This window comes from Crinia signifera, chromosome 12 (assembly GCF_055691185.1).
Source record: "Crinia signifera chromosome 12, ASM5569118v1, whole genome shotgun sequence".
NCBI lineage: Eukaryota > Metazoa > Chordata > Amphibia > Anura > Myobatrachidae > Crinia > Crinia signifera.
In genome coordinates, this window is record NC_139228.1 from 44,817,779 (window position 1) to 44,836,269 (window position 18,491).

Genomic DNA, 18,491 nt, shown 5'->3' on the forward strand with positions numbered 1-18,491 from the left:
GACTGCAGTCCTAAATAAGGGCCTATCTTTTATCCCTACAAACCGCCACAATGGCAGATTGACCGGCATCGGTTTGACCGAAATCTACGTTTGCGGGAATATTTCCAGTACGCTGACAAGGTCATGGATACATCCAGTTTGCAAGAGTTTATACGGTCTCGCAACAAATCCCAGTTTCACCTCACTTCTTCCAATCACTCACTGACCACTTTTTCTAGATTAGTGGATCAGTCGGTTACTAAATACGATCAAGCCGTTCCCCACATCAATCAAAATTTGTCCAGAAGTGAACGAAATGCATTAAATGATCTTGGCCGATACCGCAGTATTATAATATTATAATACGCCCGGTTGACAAAGGTGGAGCTATTGTGGTCCAGGACCTCAAGGACTATGGGGCTGAACTGGAGAGACAATTGAACGATGGCAACACCTATGTTAAATTACATGGAGACCCAACTGTTACATACAAGCAGGAATTGGACTTGCTTCTTAGGGAAGCGGTTTCATCCTTTGTTCTGGATCCTCACTGGCCAAACCATTGGAACAAGCACACCCTGTCACTCTCATAATATATACAGTCCCCAAAATCTACAAATCCATTAGTAAACCTCCGGGCCGTCCCATCATTACAGCCAATAACTCTCTCTATCAACCGGTCTCCAAGTTATAGACATCATTCTTCAACCGCACATCCAACGCCAAGCAACCTTCATCAACAGCTTTTTTGGCACGTTTACAACAAATTGAGTCCATTCCATCTGAGACGGTACTTGTCACCATGGATGTCAATAGTCTGTACACCTCCATTCCACAGACAGCGGGAGTAGCAGCAGTAGCAGCATTTATGCGCAACAACAATATTAAAGAGATGGACAATCCTCTGTTCTTGAAACTACTGTCTTTAACGTTAGAAAGAAATTACTTTCTCTACAATGGTGAATATTACCAACAAGTTGGAGGATATGCACTGGGGAGCCCGGTTGCTCCTAGCTTTGCGAACATTTATATGTTCGCAGAAGAAAATGAAAACAATTTACAGAACGACCAAATCAATGGACATATTCTTATGTATGGTCGCTTCATAGACGACTTGTTTTGTCTGTGGACAGGCTCAATTTCGACCTTGGAAGATCACATCGCCTCCATAAATTGCAGTGACAGTCCAATTAAATACACCATTAACATTCAAACTGAGTCTATCAGTTATCTGGATGTGAAGGTCATCTTGAGGAATGGACAGATCCACACTGAGGTCTTTACTAAATTGACTGACCGCAATGCCCTCCTATTGGCATCTAGCCACCAACCCAGACCTTTAAAGAAAGGACTGCCCAAATCACAGCTCATGCCTGTTGCACGCATCTCTAGTACTCCTAAAGCTGCATTGGCCAGCACCAACCAAGTGGTACATAAGTTTACCAAAAGAGGATCTGATTTTCGCTCTTTACGAGTACTTACGAGTAATCGGAGGTACTGGCCGTTCCTCGGCAGGAGCTGTTAACACCTAAAACGCGCAGTGTCCAGGGGTTACTCCCCTGGAAGCAGCAATTCACAACGTCCAGTCCAGTGAGCCACCAGAGCTCTTTGGCCCATAATTAAATCCGACAAATCACTACCAGGATTACATGCCATTCGCCCCATGGCATATTACACTCGGGGCAGAAACAATAAAGACCAAATCATCCATACTGACATCACAGGATTTGAATCAGCCAATAGTCCCCCCCAATCTTCTTCGAAAAAAACCCAGGTGTTACCGTTGCCTCAGCTGCACGACGTCCAAAAATTAGATTCTCAGTCGCACCTTTGCACATCCAGTCAGTGGCATAAATATCCCCATTAAGCATGTTTTAACATGCCTTACCACCCATGTCATCTACTTGTCATCCTGCCCCTGTCATCTCCATTATGTCAGCAAGACCATCCGTACAATTCGTGAGCGGATGGCTTTTCACAGGTCGGCAATAAATAATGCCATTAGCTCAAAAAAGGCCAGACATTGTCTGGAAGCTGGTCATGCTGTCAGTGACATCAAATTCATATTGATTGACCATGTCCCCCCCCTTCGCAGGGGTGGAGATCGGGACGGTATCCTATTAAAAATGTAGACCTGATGGATTCATCGGTTACAAATGGTCAAACCAAAAGGATTGAATGACCGCTGTAATTGGAACGTGTTATATTAATTATATTAATAATGTGGTAGCACAGTTTATATTGTTGTCCGCACATCATGCATTATGCATTTATCATGTGTCCTTTTACTTCCATTGTCGACTCGCCCGTCGGCCGGTGATAGCATCTTCCGGGCCGGGTTGTTGCCTAGCAACCGGCGCTTCGGGGAGGACGGTCAGTGACGGGATGCGCTCACTTCCGGGGGTATAAATTGTCTTTCCCTGCACCATTGCGGGTTGTATGTATTGTCATGTCATTACCTCTTGTCTTGAAAAAAATGCTCATGTAGCGTTGAAACGTCGACTCATGAGAGGTTGACACAGATACGTTTGCTTTTTAATACAAGAATTTCTTCAGAAAAAGACCCACGGAGTGACTTCTTCATTTCTTCCATTTTGCACATCTTTTGGAAGGCACCCGGGGCAGCTATTATTCTCTGATGATTGAGAGTGCCGGCTCTATTTTTGCTATATACATATACACACTTACATATCTATCTATCTATATATATATATATATTTATATAAAAATAAAATAATTTTTAGCTGGATGTTTTTACGTGGAGTAAGTGTTTTTAGTATTACTAAGAAAACATCGACTAATGCTCTCTAAGGGGGGGGGGGATTAATTAGTGATAGCTATTGTGATAATGTGGTAAGTGACAGTAATTAAACTTTTTGTGACTATAGCCAGAGGGATTGCGCAGTCTTATGATTCGCCCTAATTATATATTTGCAAAAATGGGTTTCTGGTGATAATGCTGGTCATCAAAACCAGTGGAAAAATGTAGGGAAAATGGGGAAGTCTGCCTGTAACTCAAAAAAGGCCAAAGTAATACAGGAAAACAATATATAAGATTATCCGATGTCGTAATATAAACTTTTGAAATTTTTTAATTCTGTCAAAAAAAGTAAAAACAAATTATAGAAAGCAGTTTTTTTTTAAATCAAAATACGTGTTCACTTTAAATTGAGGTACATAAAAGTGGACAATTTTATGCCACTTTCAGAAAGCTTCCCAAAAACCTTCCACCTGCAAGCCTAAACACAATTGTCTCACAGACAAAGCAACCCCAACACACCTAACACACACTGACCCATGTACCACATTTTCCATTATTTTGCATGTTATGATCCTAAAACTTGGTTTGGGATCATTTGGTCTACAGCATGATGGTCGACAATCATTAGGTCGACACCATTAGGTCGACATGGGAAAAGGTCAACATGGGAAAATGTCGACATGGTTCACGTCAAAAGGTCCTTAGTTCGACAGGTCATTAGTTCGACAATGTCTATGTCGACAATCAAAAGGTCGACATGGGGTTTTTCACAGTTTTTTTACCTGAATGTCAACGCAGTCAACATGGACACAGTTTCAAGTGCACTGCATCCCCTCACATCGCTCGCTGCGTAATGCGCCGGGCACGGTGCCTCTCTGTGCTCAGCACACTATTTTATTCTCCCACCATGCCCTAGTGAATGGTAGGGCATGAAATACCACCTGTCTGCACATGTCGGCTCGAAAAACAGTGAAAAACCCCATGTCGACCTTATCACTGTCGACCTAGACATTGTCGAACTAAAGACCTGTAGAACTAATGACCTTTCGGCCTAGAACCATGTCATATTTTCCTATGTCGACCTAGACCCATGTCAACCCTTTCTCATGTCAACCTAATGGTGTCGACCTAATGAATGTTGACCATCAGGCTGTAGACCAAATGACCGCATCCCCTAAAACTCACATGTTACTATTGGTCAATTAAAACTAATTTTCTAAGGCCTAATTAGTCACTAAAGGGGTGTTTCAGGGCTTCTTAAACAAATACCAACATTTTCCACAAGCTTTCTACCTGCTCAGAGGTGAAGTTAAGTTTGCAGTATACCTATAGAAAATTATTGTAGACATCCGAATAGCAGAATACCATGGGTCATAATTAAAACCCTATTTTTAATGTGAAACTGGAATTTTGATGCAAAATCTCCCCTAAATATTAAAAAAAAACTCAGATATTGCAATGTATATGTGTACATGAACAATAATTTGCATAACAAATTAAAAGCACAAGTTCTAAAAACAAACTGCAAATAAAAAATGATTAGGTTAACCTGATTAGGTTCTCAAAATTTTTCTAAAATGAAAGAAAGTATATAAAGAAAACATTTTCCATTAGTCAACTTTAGTTATTCGTTAATCCCTTGACTAATTTCAATGTACAGTACATGTATAACTTTACAATCAAATGTTTTGATAATTTTAACTGCCTACTGTACATTTACCAGAATTCTTCAAATACGATAATCTGTGCTGTAACTAGATATTCTGGTGCACTGTGCCAGAAAGGGAATTGGTGCTTTACCAATACTCAAAACAGGGACAGTGTGTCACTAAAAATGTAGGAGTGTGGATTCATGGAGAAGGGATAGAAAAATATATTGTGCAACCCACGGCACAATCTTTTTAACACACTATCACCTTTACACCTAATAGAGATGGCATAAATAAATATATAGATCTAAAATGGTATCTGCTGGGCTGTCCTCAGTGGCATCAAGAGGGGTGGGAGCGGGTACATTTTACCAGGGCCAGAGTCTGCTGGAGGGTCCCGGGTCCTGCTCCCCCCTCCCCATTGCAGGGAGCCAGGCAGTGGGGTGAGAGAGAGGACAGTCTGCCACTGCAGCACAGCCTCTCTCCCCAGCTCAGCAGAAGCTGCTCAGTGCAATGCGCAGGGCTGGGGAGAGAGACATCTGCAGCGGCAGCCTGTCCTCTCTCTCTGTGTGCAATGATCACCCTGCACAAATTGAGTTTGATTGTTTGTTTGGCCATGCCCCCTCAGAGACTGCACCCCCTCCATTTTACCAGGGCCCCTGGCTGTCCTTATACGGTTTCTGCTCCTGGATGGCATCAGAGGGTGGCAGGAAACACCTTAAGCTTCCAGTGTTTCCTGCCACCCTTTGATGCCATCCAGAAGGAGAAGCGGTGTGAGGACAGCCCAGCAGTATTTGCTGGGGTTTTGTTTCATGCTTGTTTATAAATCTCAAGATTGTAAGCGTAATATGTTATTAAAATCCTTTGTGTAACCAAAGGTACAGCCCCAATCCTGTCTTCTGTTTGCCTCCAATCACCTCCCTCATTTGGGGTGTGGAGACATTTCTCATTCCAGGCATTAAGAACCTGGTTTCATGGATATTGCTATTTAATTATTGGATTAAAGTCTACTATTTTAGGTCAATACATTTTTTATGCCATCACTATTAGGTGTAATTGTGTTAGTTTGTTAAAAATGTAGTGCCATGTGTTGCACAATATCTTTTTCTAAATCTATGTACTATTGGTGATTGACAAACCCTAAAATTGATGTAACTACAGCTGCATATCCTTACTTTTGCGGTATAATTCAAGAAATAATTTCTGTTTTGGTATTCATGGGGAAGAGGCATGGCCACACAAAAGAACCAAAAACACTGTAATGCCTCTTACACATTATGCTGCACACCGTAATGCCCCTTACACATTATGCAACACATTGTATTGCCCATATCACATTATGCCACATACCATAATGCTTATAGCACCTTAATGCCCAAATCACATTATACCGCACACCATAGTGCCCATGTCACATTATGCCACTCACTGTAATGGCCATGTCACTTGATGCCACACACCGTAATGCTCATGTCACATTATGCTGCCCATGGTAATGCCCTTTACACAATGCCCCAGTAGTGCCCCTTACACATCACCCCCAACAGTACTTACTACACATGCCAACAGTAGTGCCCCTTATACAGTGTCCAGAGTAGTACCCTTTACAAAATGCATGCAGTACTGCTGCTTACCATGTATCCCAGCACTGCTGCTGCTATTGGAGGAGAGCAGAGCCTGCAGAGGTGCTGTGACTGACAGATATTTTAAATATGGGCGCCGGCTCGTGAGCACATCAGAACTCGCAGTCCGGCAGCCAGTCGTTAACTGTCGCTGCTGGGCCGTGAGCTCTAGCAGGTTGGTGCCACATTCAAAATATCCACTGGTCTCAGAATAGAAGCTGACCGGCAGGCAGGCAGAGGCTGTGAGCGGTTATATAGGCGATGTTGCCCAATGGTGTTCACACACTGCAGATGCGCTGTGGATAAGGCATCACTCACACCTAGTTATGGCCCTGAAGATAATATATCATATATAGTCATTTTAGCAAAATTTATTTCAAGGTAAGTATATTTTACTATTTTTGTACTTTTCTAACTAGAAATAGGGAGGTCTGCTCTTTCAAACGAAAGGCTTGAATATACTAATTTTGGAACAAATTGGAAACCGAAACAAAGATTTGGTGCATCCTTATCAGTTATTAATAATTTTAATTACATACAAAGTATCTCAATTTGTATGCTAGTTTACTTTATAGTTTAATTAAGTCAAACATTTTTTTTAAATAAGGCATAACTAGACCATTATATAAAATAGGCAGTATAGCATAAGAATTGTGTAAACAAAAAAAAAAGAATACTACAGTACATTAGAATTAGTTGTTTTCACCTCTCCGCATTTTTTTTTCACATCATGGTTCAAAACAGACTTATTTGGGAATTCTAACCATGGAACAATTAAAAAAATAATAAAACAAGCAGCAGGATGTAAAAAAGTTCGATATCAGCAGAGGTGATGGATCCTGGCCAAAATCAGGTGGTTTGTTAAAGCATCAATCATTTACTGTACAAGGCAAAACATGCCTTGTAAAGGCCCATACACCGTGGGTGACTGAGCTGAAAGTCGCTCAAAACAGCAGGTTTGAGTGGCTTTCAGCTCAAAGCCGCCCAGTGTGTATGGCCCGGCGATGAGCCCTGCTGCGCGCTCCCGCAACATCGCCGGGAAAGCCTTTCATCTGCTGGTTATACCAGCATAAGAGCGGCTTTCAGGATGGCTTTGCACAGTCGGCACTGGGCAGGGGGAAAGCCGCTCAGTGTGTACGCACTGAGCGGCTTTCCCCACAGCGATGAACGCTATCATCGCTGTCCATACACGCTGGGCATAGTAGCCCAGTGTGTATGGACCTTTAATGATTACTCCTTTAATAAAAGTCTAAGTTCAGCCAGCATCCTGGACTGTATTACATCCCGCCAAAGATGACAAATAATAAAACAACTTTAAGAGGTACAGATGAAGCCGCTCTCATTAGAGTGGTTCCAGGCGATCTGATCGCCATCTCCCGCCAGCATGTACTGCCCCGCCCCATCCACCGGGATGGAGTGCACAAGCACGCAATGGGACACGCGAGCGTGTGAGGTGCTCGCACGTCCCCGTCCACGCCCCTGCCAGTGATATGTCGCGCTGGCAGGCTGGCTCCATCTGTAAATGTAGTAGCCTGCAACTTGAAGACATCAACATGCTCCTGGTAAGTTTGCCCAATGTTTTAAATCGGCAATTGAAAAAAAAGCAAAACCAACCTGTGTTTGCCATTGAAATGACTGCCCTTTTAAAACATTCAAATTTACCTGAAGCTTCTTGGCGACATTATTACTGAAATTTAGATTAGCAAACATTTATATCATTGCTGTCTTTATTTTGTTTTTTCCTGAATAATTTGGGTCCAACCATTTAATGTATGAAGCATAAGTAAATCTTTGACAATACAGTAGCTAAAGGGGCATACACACAGTGTGACCTATGTCTAATTTTGATGCAATTTCTCACTTAAAGTGCATGGAGCTAATTTTGGCTCCATGCACTTGTGATTTTGACTATGTGTAATTTGGCCTATAGCCAAATACACTGCATGTGATATACTGAAATTCCTTTGCCTGCACAGGCTATTTTTCCTTGCGATATCAACCTCACGGGGCCACACAACAACAGTTAGTGTATAGTGTTAATGGCGAAATGTAATTTTTGTTCTAATGAAACCCTATAATCTACATCTAGAGGGTACAATTCTATCCCACTTGCTTTCATAAAAACTCTATTTAAAACTTCATGTGAGTTTCTTTCAATGATTTCTTATTGAACTCCTGCATAAGGAATAGGTGAGGTGTCTGGTTTAATGTTGATCATGTACAGTGTCTTCCCTAACAATTGCACTTATAATACAGCTTCTCATCTTAAAAGACAGTGTGGCAACTGCATTTATCTCGAGGTAGGCAAGGTGGCACCGATTTGTGACACCAATGGAATTGGGCCTTGCCTACAAAGTGTCAGCAATGGAAAACTGTGAAAATAGCTACAAGTGTGGAATATAGCCACAGTTAATGTTCTGGTGCTTTATAATCACACCAAATTAAATTACTTCACTCTGTTCTATACAAGTCACTGTTGTGTTATGTTTTTCCTACAATATTCCTTGATTGACTTAATTGAAGGGTATTCATGTTTGTAAATATTCCCCCTGATTGGTGCTTTTCTGTACCATTTTTATTGTACAGAATTCACGGTAAATGTTCTTTAAAATTCATGGGACTTGTTTGTAACTAACCAAAGTTTATATAGGTGTACTGTATGTCAGAAAGGGATGCTGAATGCTTTGTAATTTAGATAAAGCTTTGTTTGTGTTTTGAGCAGTGATCACAATTATTATTATTAATAATGATAATAATAATAATTGTTATTTATAAAATGTCTTTCTCCCAATTGCACTTAGGGGTGTATCCAATTTGCCACAATCATGCTGCAGCCCCGAAAAAAAAGGGTGGTTTCACTTTTTTTTATCACCCCAATCCTATTATATCGGCTGAAAAAAGTGCAGACATGTATTTTCAAGGGGCTTATCACAGCAAAAACAGATGCTTACTGTGAATTTAGTTCCCCTATAAGAGCTGGCAGAGGAATATAATTACCGGCTATCGGGGTGACAGGATAACCCCCAGTGAGTCCATTAGCTGCTGTAAATTACTACAGCTAATTGGATACCCGCCAAAGTGCATTACATGTGCATTGTAGAATACACAAACAAAAGGGACATCAGTGAAATGCATTTAACAGGTAACTTTAGTCTGTGTTTGAAAGATACTGGAGTGGAGGCATATTGAATTATGTGGGGCACACAGTTTCATATAGTTGGAGCCACAGAGCTAAAAACTCCACCCCCAGATGAATTGCTTGATTTTATCTAAAGATTGCAGTATGCAAGTGGGGCAGTAACTAATCAGAAGTTACTTCATGTACATTGTGCCCTGGTCATGTAGGACTCTGAAAACCAATAAGCCAATGTTAAAATAGATTAACCATTTTACAGTAAGCCACTGAATCGAGTAGAGAATAGGTTTTACAGTATGTGGCTGGAACGGGGCTGGTTGGTTAACAGCCTGGCAGTTGTATTTTGTACCAGCTCGAAGATGTGCATTTCTATTACTGGGAGACCAGGGTAGAGGACATTGCAGTATTTTAATTCCCAAATAAATGCATTATGATTCCATGATACACAAACAACGCCAAAGGGGTGAACAGATTTTCAACCCACTGCATATACAGATATTGGATATTATTATTATTGTATTGTGTAGAACACAGCCAATACTCCTGAACAAAAATCTTAATTGTACTGTACCATGCCCTACAATTAGATTGGTTAGTTGGCAATATGCATTCAGTGTGATATATGTCAAATGAAAACAATCAATCACAACTGATAAATTACAAAACAACCAAAAATCAAAAATGGTAAAAAAAAAAAAAGAATGGCAACAGCAAGTAATGATGACAAAAGGTTTAAAACATATTTACTTTGACGGATCCGACTCTATTAGTAAGACCTTTGTTTTCATCCGGCCGTATAACTTGCTATAGAGTAGGAATTAATAAAAAAAAATGAACTTAAAAGATTAATAATAATAATAGTAGTAGTAATTTTGCAAGGTATACTCATAGCTAAAGGAAAGATAGATAAGTGCAGTTTCAAGGTTAAAGAAAATGCAGATATCAACAAATCAAACAAGATGTGTAACCGAAGAGTATGGCTTTGTCAACAATCTAGCCTGCTTCAATGTGTTATAGCTGCATATTCAACATTCAAATAGGAAACCTATGAAAGTTTATGGATATTGTGTTAAAGAATGTAAGGTTATTGCAAAACAAAAAAGTTGAATATACAGTCTGAGTGCAAGATCTCAAGATCTTACACTCAGACTGCACTATTCCAGTATCCATTGTGCTCCTGGGTGCCGGACAGTTTCCCGACAGTCGGAATCCCGACAGTCATTACCCCAACGTTGGGATCCCGACAGTCAAAACCGCAACACTCGGGGTCCCGACGGCCACCGGCTATTCCCCCTTATAGAGGGAGATTAGAATAGGTGGCGAGCATAGCGAGCCCGCAAGGGGCTTTGTTGCGCTTGCCCTGCTGTCTGAGTCCAGCCAGTCGGGATCCCGACGTCAGGCTAATGACTGTCGGGATCCCGACTCTCGGGACCATATACCACACCCGTGCTCCTCTACAGGACTTTCAGTAAGCGACTCTTATCTTTTCCACCTGTTCTTTCCAGGCAACAGGGACATTAATTTATACTGTACTTTACACTTATGCTGTATTGCATTGTATGTTTATACTAGTCTTAACTTCTATGTACAGTGCTATAAACAGATGGTGCGATACAATAATAATGTGCAGTTATTCATATTTTGCAAGTGCATAACCACACATTTTAATTTGTAGTTTATGTGTCTGTATAAAAAAAGAAAATAGGAAAATGATATTATAATTTATTATAAGGTGATTTACAATAAGCATTTAACCAATTTTATAGTCTGCTTATGTATACTGCATGAATTAAATATGGAATAGCTTACCTTCTGTTTAACTGTACAGTCATTAATGAAAGATAAGATCAATGCAATAATGTATTTACAGCATGGCTTACTATTTGAGGGACACTTGGGTATATTTCTGAAATGGGGGATTTGATCCTGAATTTTTTTTAAAGTGATACTAATACTGTAAGTGGAAAACACACTAAACTTTGTTCTTATTAGTGCCACTTGTACTTTTGAGATCACAACTGTTGAGAAATAATTTGCCTTACTGTGGTCTGATATCTGGCCAGATAGTTGCTGGGGATTAAATGTTCATAGCGATCACCATAGAAACTAGTATACATTGCTTTTCAAGCGAATTTAGGTAACCACGGTCAGAGAATATAAAAAGGTAGATTCTTAAAGACATGTTTACAAAACTAATAAATGGATATGCAGCGAAAACTGAACAGAATGGTGTAAAGTTTTGCAAATAAACGTGTACGATTGGAATGTCAAGATGAAGAGTTACAGAAGGCCAATTATGCTTGGTCTGACAGCAGGGCTGGGGTAAATTTACTGAAGATTCTAAAAATGAAAAGAGGTGAAAGGTGATTTTGCCCATAGCAACCAATTAGACTGTCTATCATTTTCTAGTATGCAATAAGTACAAGTTGAAATACTGTATGGAAAGATATTTCTATGTAAAGATATTTCCTGGTAGAATACCAGTTATAGACTTTGAACAGCACAGTTACATTGATTGGCAGCACTGTGCTCAGCATTTTACAGCTGAATAGAAGACAAATATGTATGTGTGATGTTCAAGGCATAGTGTATAATGAACATATTGCATTGGAACATGGCAAAGGCAGACAACTAGATGGACAATATAATGTGACCCAATTTGATGAGTACTTGGTCACCTTTAAATAAATCAGAGGTAAACTAAATTGGTTAGGCTGGGTAGACAAAATAACGATGGATCAGTCGGCTGCCTGATGGTCTGACTGATACATACAGACTAAATGGGATGTGTTAGGAGAAGGATGTAAGGGTACAAATAGACAACAAAGTTAGCTGTAGCACTCACTGCCAAGTAGCAGCAGCCAATGAAAACGGGATACTAGCCTGCATAAAAAATGGATATGAGGCAAGGGATAAGACAATGATATTGTCATAGAAAGCATTGTCGTGACCACACCTAGAAATCAGTGCCCAGTTCTGGCCACCACACCACAGAAAGGACATTATGGAGCTGGAGAAGGTATAGAGAAAGACAACTAAATTGATCAAGGGTATAGAATTGTTAGACTATGATGAGTTGTTAACCAAGTTACGAATGTTTATGTTGGAAAAAAGGGGATTAAGAGGGGACATGATAAATATCTACAGTGACCTGTCAGGTGATCTGTTTACCATGAGATCTATGCACAGGACACAAGGCCATCCATTAAGGTTAGAAGAAAGCAGATTTCAAACCCAAAGAAGGAAAGGATTCTTCACAGTTAAAGAAGTCAAGATTTTGAATTCACTGCCAGAAAAGGTTGTGATGGCTGGCTAAATAAAGGGTTAGACACATTTTTAGTGGGGAAAAATATCCAGAGATACAACCGTCAATTACAATTTATATTGGGAGGTACGGTAAGGCAATTAACAACTAAAGAGCACAGGGATTCTGACCAAATATTGTCTTGGGTACATACAGTAGGAAGGTTTTAGCTCAGGGCTATTATGGTACAAAGTTAAAAGATTAATGTAAGTCCATTGAGATCAACCTTTTCTTTAATCTCACAAACTATGCTACTACGTTTTTCAACGATTTAGTATGTGTTCTGCACAAATTATGCATACACAATCATCAATCAGACACCACACATGCCTAGCCACATGAACCAGTGTCATGTCACTTTAGGCGGTTCCTGTGGCCGAAATATGGGTCTGTTGGCAGGTTGCCCATACTGGCAGATGTATCAATATAGTTGCCAGATACATGGGCACCTACCATATTGCACTGAAGACCATGGTCCTGCCAATAAATATACAATCCTTGGCTGTATGAAAGATGCATCGGAGAGTGAGTCCAACAGGACTCACTTACATGTAACAGATAGTAGAAAGGGAAGAAGCGGAGTGAAGTCAGTAGAAGATGAATCAGAAGAGAGAGCAATATAGATTAACATAAAGAAAATATATTAAATATGCAACATATATACATTCAAATATGAGATACATCGGAGTATTCAATTAGTGCCAATTTTTACATCAGTTGGAAAATCTGCAATTTTTTACAATATTTGGTCGAATTTATATTCAACCTATTCAATTAAAGCGCCAAATTTTCTACGGTCCTAAAACATGTGATTGCGGCTGCTTTCAGCTGATTTCCACCAATGCGGTTTTGATTTTTCTACAAAGGGAAAGGGAAACATTGGCTGAAAAAAACCTCCTAAAACATATGGAACTGAATAGGGTCAGAATTTTTGGCTAGCAGGGGAAAAAAACAGACTAACTGAATACCCCCCATAGAAGTAATAAAGACAGATTTGAAGTAGAAATTAAATAGATACATAACCAATAGATGAGAAAATTTCCCAGAAATGCAAGGATAGTAAAGCAGAGAGATGGCTATAAGTTCAGAGAAAGTTCAGACATGAAGGCCGAATGTTCAACGTTATGACTGCAAAAGGACCTTCTATAAATGCCTTTGATGAACAAGGGGAAATAAGAGGTGTTAGGACATAAGAAGGCAGTCAGTCCATTTCCCATCTCCAGTAAAAGCATCTATTTAATTTAACTTGGGCATACTCATGCAATGTGTCAACATTTAAAATTCCAAGCCTTAGAAATACTGTAAAAAAAAAAAAGGTTTAAGGTTTTATTTATTTTCTAAAAGGGCATACATATGGGGCGATTTCAGCCCTATTTCTAAGCAATCTGACTATCATTTAGAAATGGAGCACAGATCGCTCCATGTGTATGCCTCCCAGCGATGAAGAAGTGTGGTCCAGTGTGTCGCCATAATCCGCACGGAAAGACAGTGTATGGCCCTCTTTCCTGCTAAGATCGCAGCATTTTGCCTGTTAGCATGGGCAGAACACTGCTCCCCGCGCATCACTTAAAACACATCACAGTACATTGCGGGTGTGCAGCGATGTGTGCTGAATGATCCATGCTTAAGCATCCCCTCCTCTGTCCCCCCGTGTGCAAGGGGCTTAAAAAACAGTCCTCCAAAGAGATATGATATGTATAAATTTATCTAAAACAGAAGGAAATATCAATTACACTAAATTACGCAATTATGCAATGATATGTGAAAAGATTGCTGTGTAACTTTCAGTGTTGTGGACATTGGGTAAAGAGTTAGGTTTAAGCTAGAACTGTACTGCCCAAAAAGAAAGTTTTAATGCCAGACCATGTGATTTATAAGAGACAGCAATATAATCTCAGATACAAGAAAAGAGATGCTGGGGGTGTCAATACTCACCAACTACCCATATCTAGGAGTGTCATATAATACAATTGAATCAGAGGCAGAACTCTGGGAGGCAATGTAGTCACCTTCCCCCTGGCTGCTACTCCCAAGAGGGCACCTCTCCTCCCTCTGGAAGTTTAAATCAGTTATTTAAAAGCCAACGATATTGCTTCTGTGGCTGAGTTCTGAAATATATGTGTTCTCTATCTATCTATCTATCTATCTATCTATCTATCTATCTATCTATCTATCTATCTATCTATCTATATTTCTGAACAGAAATATATATTTTATATAAGGTTATATAGGGTTGTATGTGTGTGTGTGTGGGGGTCACCAATATATATCTTGCCTCCGGGCAACTGGAACGAATTTACGCCACTGGATTGACTTAATCCTAAAGGTGGAATATATTCTAAGTAAACAAATGGAATGTTTAAAATTATATGTCAATATGTCAATAAAGGGGGAAATTAAGGATTTAAGATACAGGTGTGAACACACATCCATCTATATTCCATGCCATACAAGTCACGTTATATATATATATATATATATAATGGCTGAGTGCGGTGTGATTTGGTAGAGCAAGGCATCAGTGCGTGCAAATTTTTACATTAAAATGGGTCTTATTTGCAAAACAAATATAACATAAGCAGCTTCTGCTGATTAGAATAATATGAGGCATGCCTGTATTCATATGTGCCTGCGGCTGTATCTGTTCCAGAAAAACACTAACGTGGCACATAATTTAGAGATATGTGAGAACCCCATTCATCAGGGTAATAGGAGGGCTGTAGTCCACTTTGTACAGCTTTCAATGTGACATCATGATGTCACATTGAAAGGGCTGCATTGCTTAGACCAGGAAAAGGAGGACTACAATGTCCAGATTTCTCTACAGGCTACAGTGTGCCACTCCAGCTACCAATCAAGCCAAAAGCAGGTGGTATGGAGCAATGATGTCACATCCCCTAGGTCTTGTGCAACACCGCTCGCACACCAACCTTATTTTGCCTTATAAATGATTGCCAAACTAAGGGCTAAATAGACACTACAGGGTCGGTGTCCGCAAATTAAAGACTATTAAAGCCCCCATACACTATGCGATTTTGGGCCGATTCCATGCGATTTCGGCACTTGGGCCGATAAATCGCGTGAAATCGTCCCAAAATCGCATGCTTGTGACATTTGATCCGATCCGATGCGCGGTCCAGTGCGCATCGGACCGGATCAGGAGGTCGGACGTTCAGCATGTACGATCACGTCCGACCTCCTGCAGTGGGCGGGGGCTTTCAGCAGCGGCTCTGAAATTACCTCCTGCAGCAGGGGGGTGTCGGTGACAGTGGGGTGGGCGGTGGTAATAATCTGCGTGCTGTCACTGTGCAGCGGGCTGGCAGTAGCGTCTCTGGGTGCAGTGGGGGATGCCGGTGACAGTGGGGCGGGCGGCGGTGATAATCAGCATGCTGTCACTCAGCGCCGAGCGGGCGGGCAGCGGTGGCTATTACATCTTGAAAATAATGTCAAATGACTATCTGGCTTCTGATTGGCTGAGATAGAGCACTCTCACCCAATCAGCAGCCGCTGATTCCATTCCCACACTGTCACCTGTATATTTATATATTCATATATTTGACCTATTCAATTAAAGTGCAAGTTTTTTTCCGACTGTTGAATAATTCAACATGGTTTAAGAACACATTTAAATCGCCAAATAAGTCACCGATCCATGTGTTTTTGGTGAAACTGCATCTGTTTTTGACCATTTTTTTTTGCCTGGTTTCACCCATGCAGTTTTTAATTTTAAAGAAAGCGAAATTGCATAGTTGAAACATAGCTGAAAACCAGCAAAAAACGGCCACAATTGAATAGTAAAATCCATTTTTTTTTCAGGCTAGCAGGAAAAAAACTTTCTGAAATGAATACCTGGTATCCAATTAGTTGCAATCCTACTGCAGCCATGATAAATAGGATGTTTCTTTTCTTTTTTTTTAACTAACAATATTATGTTATATTTGCTAAAATTGATTTGACAGGTACTTGTATTACCTTATGATTTAACATAATTTTTCTGTGGTAAGAGAAAATAATAATAATAATAATAATAATAATATTATCAATAGCAAAAATAATCATAATAATTATTCCAGGCTGTGAGTCTAAAGCGTGAGAGTATTTATAAAGCTAAATTGCAATTTTTTGTTTATCTTTTTTAAATTGTTATGTATTGTATATATATATATATATATATATATATATATATATATATATATATATATTTTTTTTTATTTATAGTAAGATTTAGCATTTATGCTCCACAATGCTGAAAAGACAACCGCCACTACTAATTAAAATGAGAAAGAATGATAAGCAAGCTGGTCACTTAACCCCCTGTGAGAGAACTGTGGAATTAAGAGCTGTTGCATAGCATTGTTTAACACCTCCCCCCCTTAAACGTTTACATTTAAGGACTCTTTTTTTTTTTTATAAAACACACTATGTTTTGGAACTGGTAGGGGGCAGGGCTGTTAATTTATTCAGACTGATGTAAATTCACCTTCCAATGCACAGTCTCATTAACCTCTTGCTTAGCATACAAAAAATGCAATTTGCCTCATTTTGGCACATTGTTTTAAGACAGTGTAGATCTAAGCCTGCATAAATGTTATTTAATACACCAAAACCATTACCTAGACTATCACATAAACATTATTTGCTTATGCTTAATGTCTTAACTTTTCTCAGTAACATAATTAAACAGCACTGATACTGTACATTGATCCACAGCATACAACATAAATCAAAAATGCATCTGTATTATACATAATCACGTGATCATTTCTGCATGCTCTATAGTAAGTATACAATGAGTGTTTTTGTTTTTATGTATTTGCAATGAAGCCTGTTTTTTTTTTGGAAGGAAATACTAACAAAGACAGGGCAAATGTTGCAGCCATTGAGGACCCTTAACTCCTCATTCCTGACACAGAATCTAAATTTGGATTTTTTTTTTTGTTCCAAGATACCAGGTTTCATTTTCAAAGACAGCTTTGAAAAGCAAGTGCAAGGCGTTGCAGAATGCGCGCAGCGCTCAGATGATGAGCGAAGGACGTGAATGTTTAGCAAGTCTCCCTTGGGAAGGACAGATGTTGGATTGAAAAAGGCTGCATGATCCATTGTGAACAGCAAGAGCACAACGTTCCATAAATAACGCCGAACAGGAGAAAGGTTGGATCAGAGTTAATCAGGTCACTGCAATCCTTTCAAGATGGGATCTCATTAAACAAATCACTGGAGAAATGCATTTTATGAAGAGCTCAGATGAACGCAGGAATAAAATATGCAACACAGCAGAATCCTCGCACAGCGGCAACAACAAAACAGCTGAGCCGATCCTCTTCCACTAAATATATATTTTTATGAACATGGGGAGAGATGCTTTTCAGATACGAGCTGAGGACGTAGAAAATAACGGACTTACCTGGCATTCTCTGCAAGGCTGTTTGTCCCGTTTTTTCTTCTTCATATTATTATTACAGAATGCCGGTTTTGTTTTATTTTAAAACCAACGGCTTCAGGGCATCAGCATTTTCATGATTTCAGCAACTCACAAGGCTAACCCTGATGCACAGCTTAAATAGGAAAAACCAGAGAGAGCAAAGACCTCCTTCCAATCACAGCCCAGCTATTGACAGTGTTCCAGGGGGTATAGCTCCAGCATTTTCCAACAAATGACCAGTGGCAAGTGTGATCAGGAAAAGGGGTGCTGCACAGCAGCTCCGAGTATGGTGGATTTTTTTTTTTTTCTGCAAGGATCGAAAGCAAAAAAAAAAAAAAAAACTGTTTTCTGCCATCAGAAAAACAACATCAGTCATTGTTTCCTCAGTGAGGCTGTCATTACTGGCTATGGTGGTCGGGCAGCTCTTGCATCCATTTAATGCATACGCGTTACTTGTATGTGCTAAGGTGCATTTTACAGTAGATCTGATTCAATCACTTCCATTGAATGAGCACATAGTATGTTGGTTTACAATCTTGGCTCAAGGTCGTGCCCCCCTCCCTCCTTCTGTCTTTGCCTGACAGTTAATGCATCGAAGGCCAGGGTCATAATACATTT

The 18,491-nt window shown here is 39.9% G+C and overlaps 1 protein-coding gene across 37 annotated transcripts in view; it reads right to left on the reverse strand.

The window, feature by feature from the left end:
* Positions 1 to 18,491, reverse strand: part of GPHN (gephyrin) — a 435,418-nt gene that overhangs the window by 116,895 nt on the left and 300,032 nt on the right. For 14 of the 37 annotated variants that reach the window (XM_083166733.1, XM_083166721.1, XM_083166724.1 and 11 more), the window contains one exon: positions 9,895 to 9,951. The exons of the other annotated variants lie outside the window; for them this stretch is intronic. In XM_083166733.1, the coding sequence (XP_083022859.1) occupies positions 9,895 to 9,951 (57 nt within the window). The remainder of the gene's footprint in view (positions 1 to 9,894; positions 9,952 to 18,491) is intronic. 37 annotated transcript variants of the gene reach the window in all.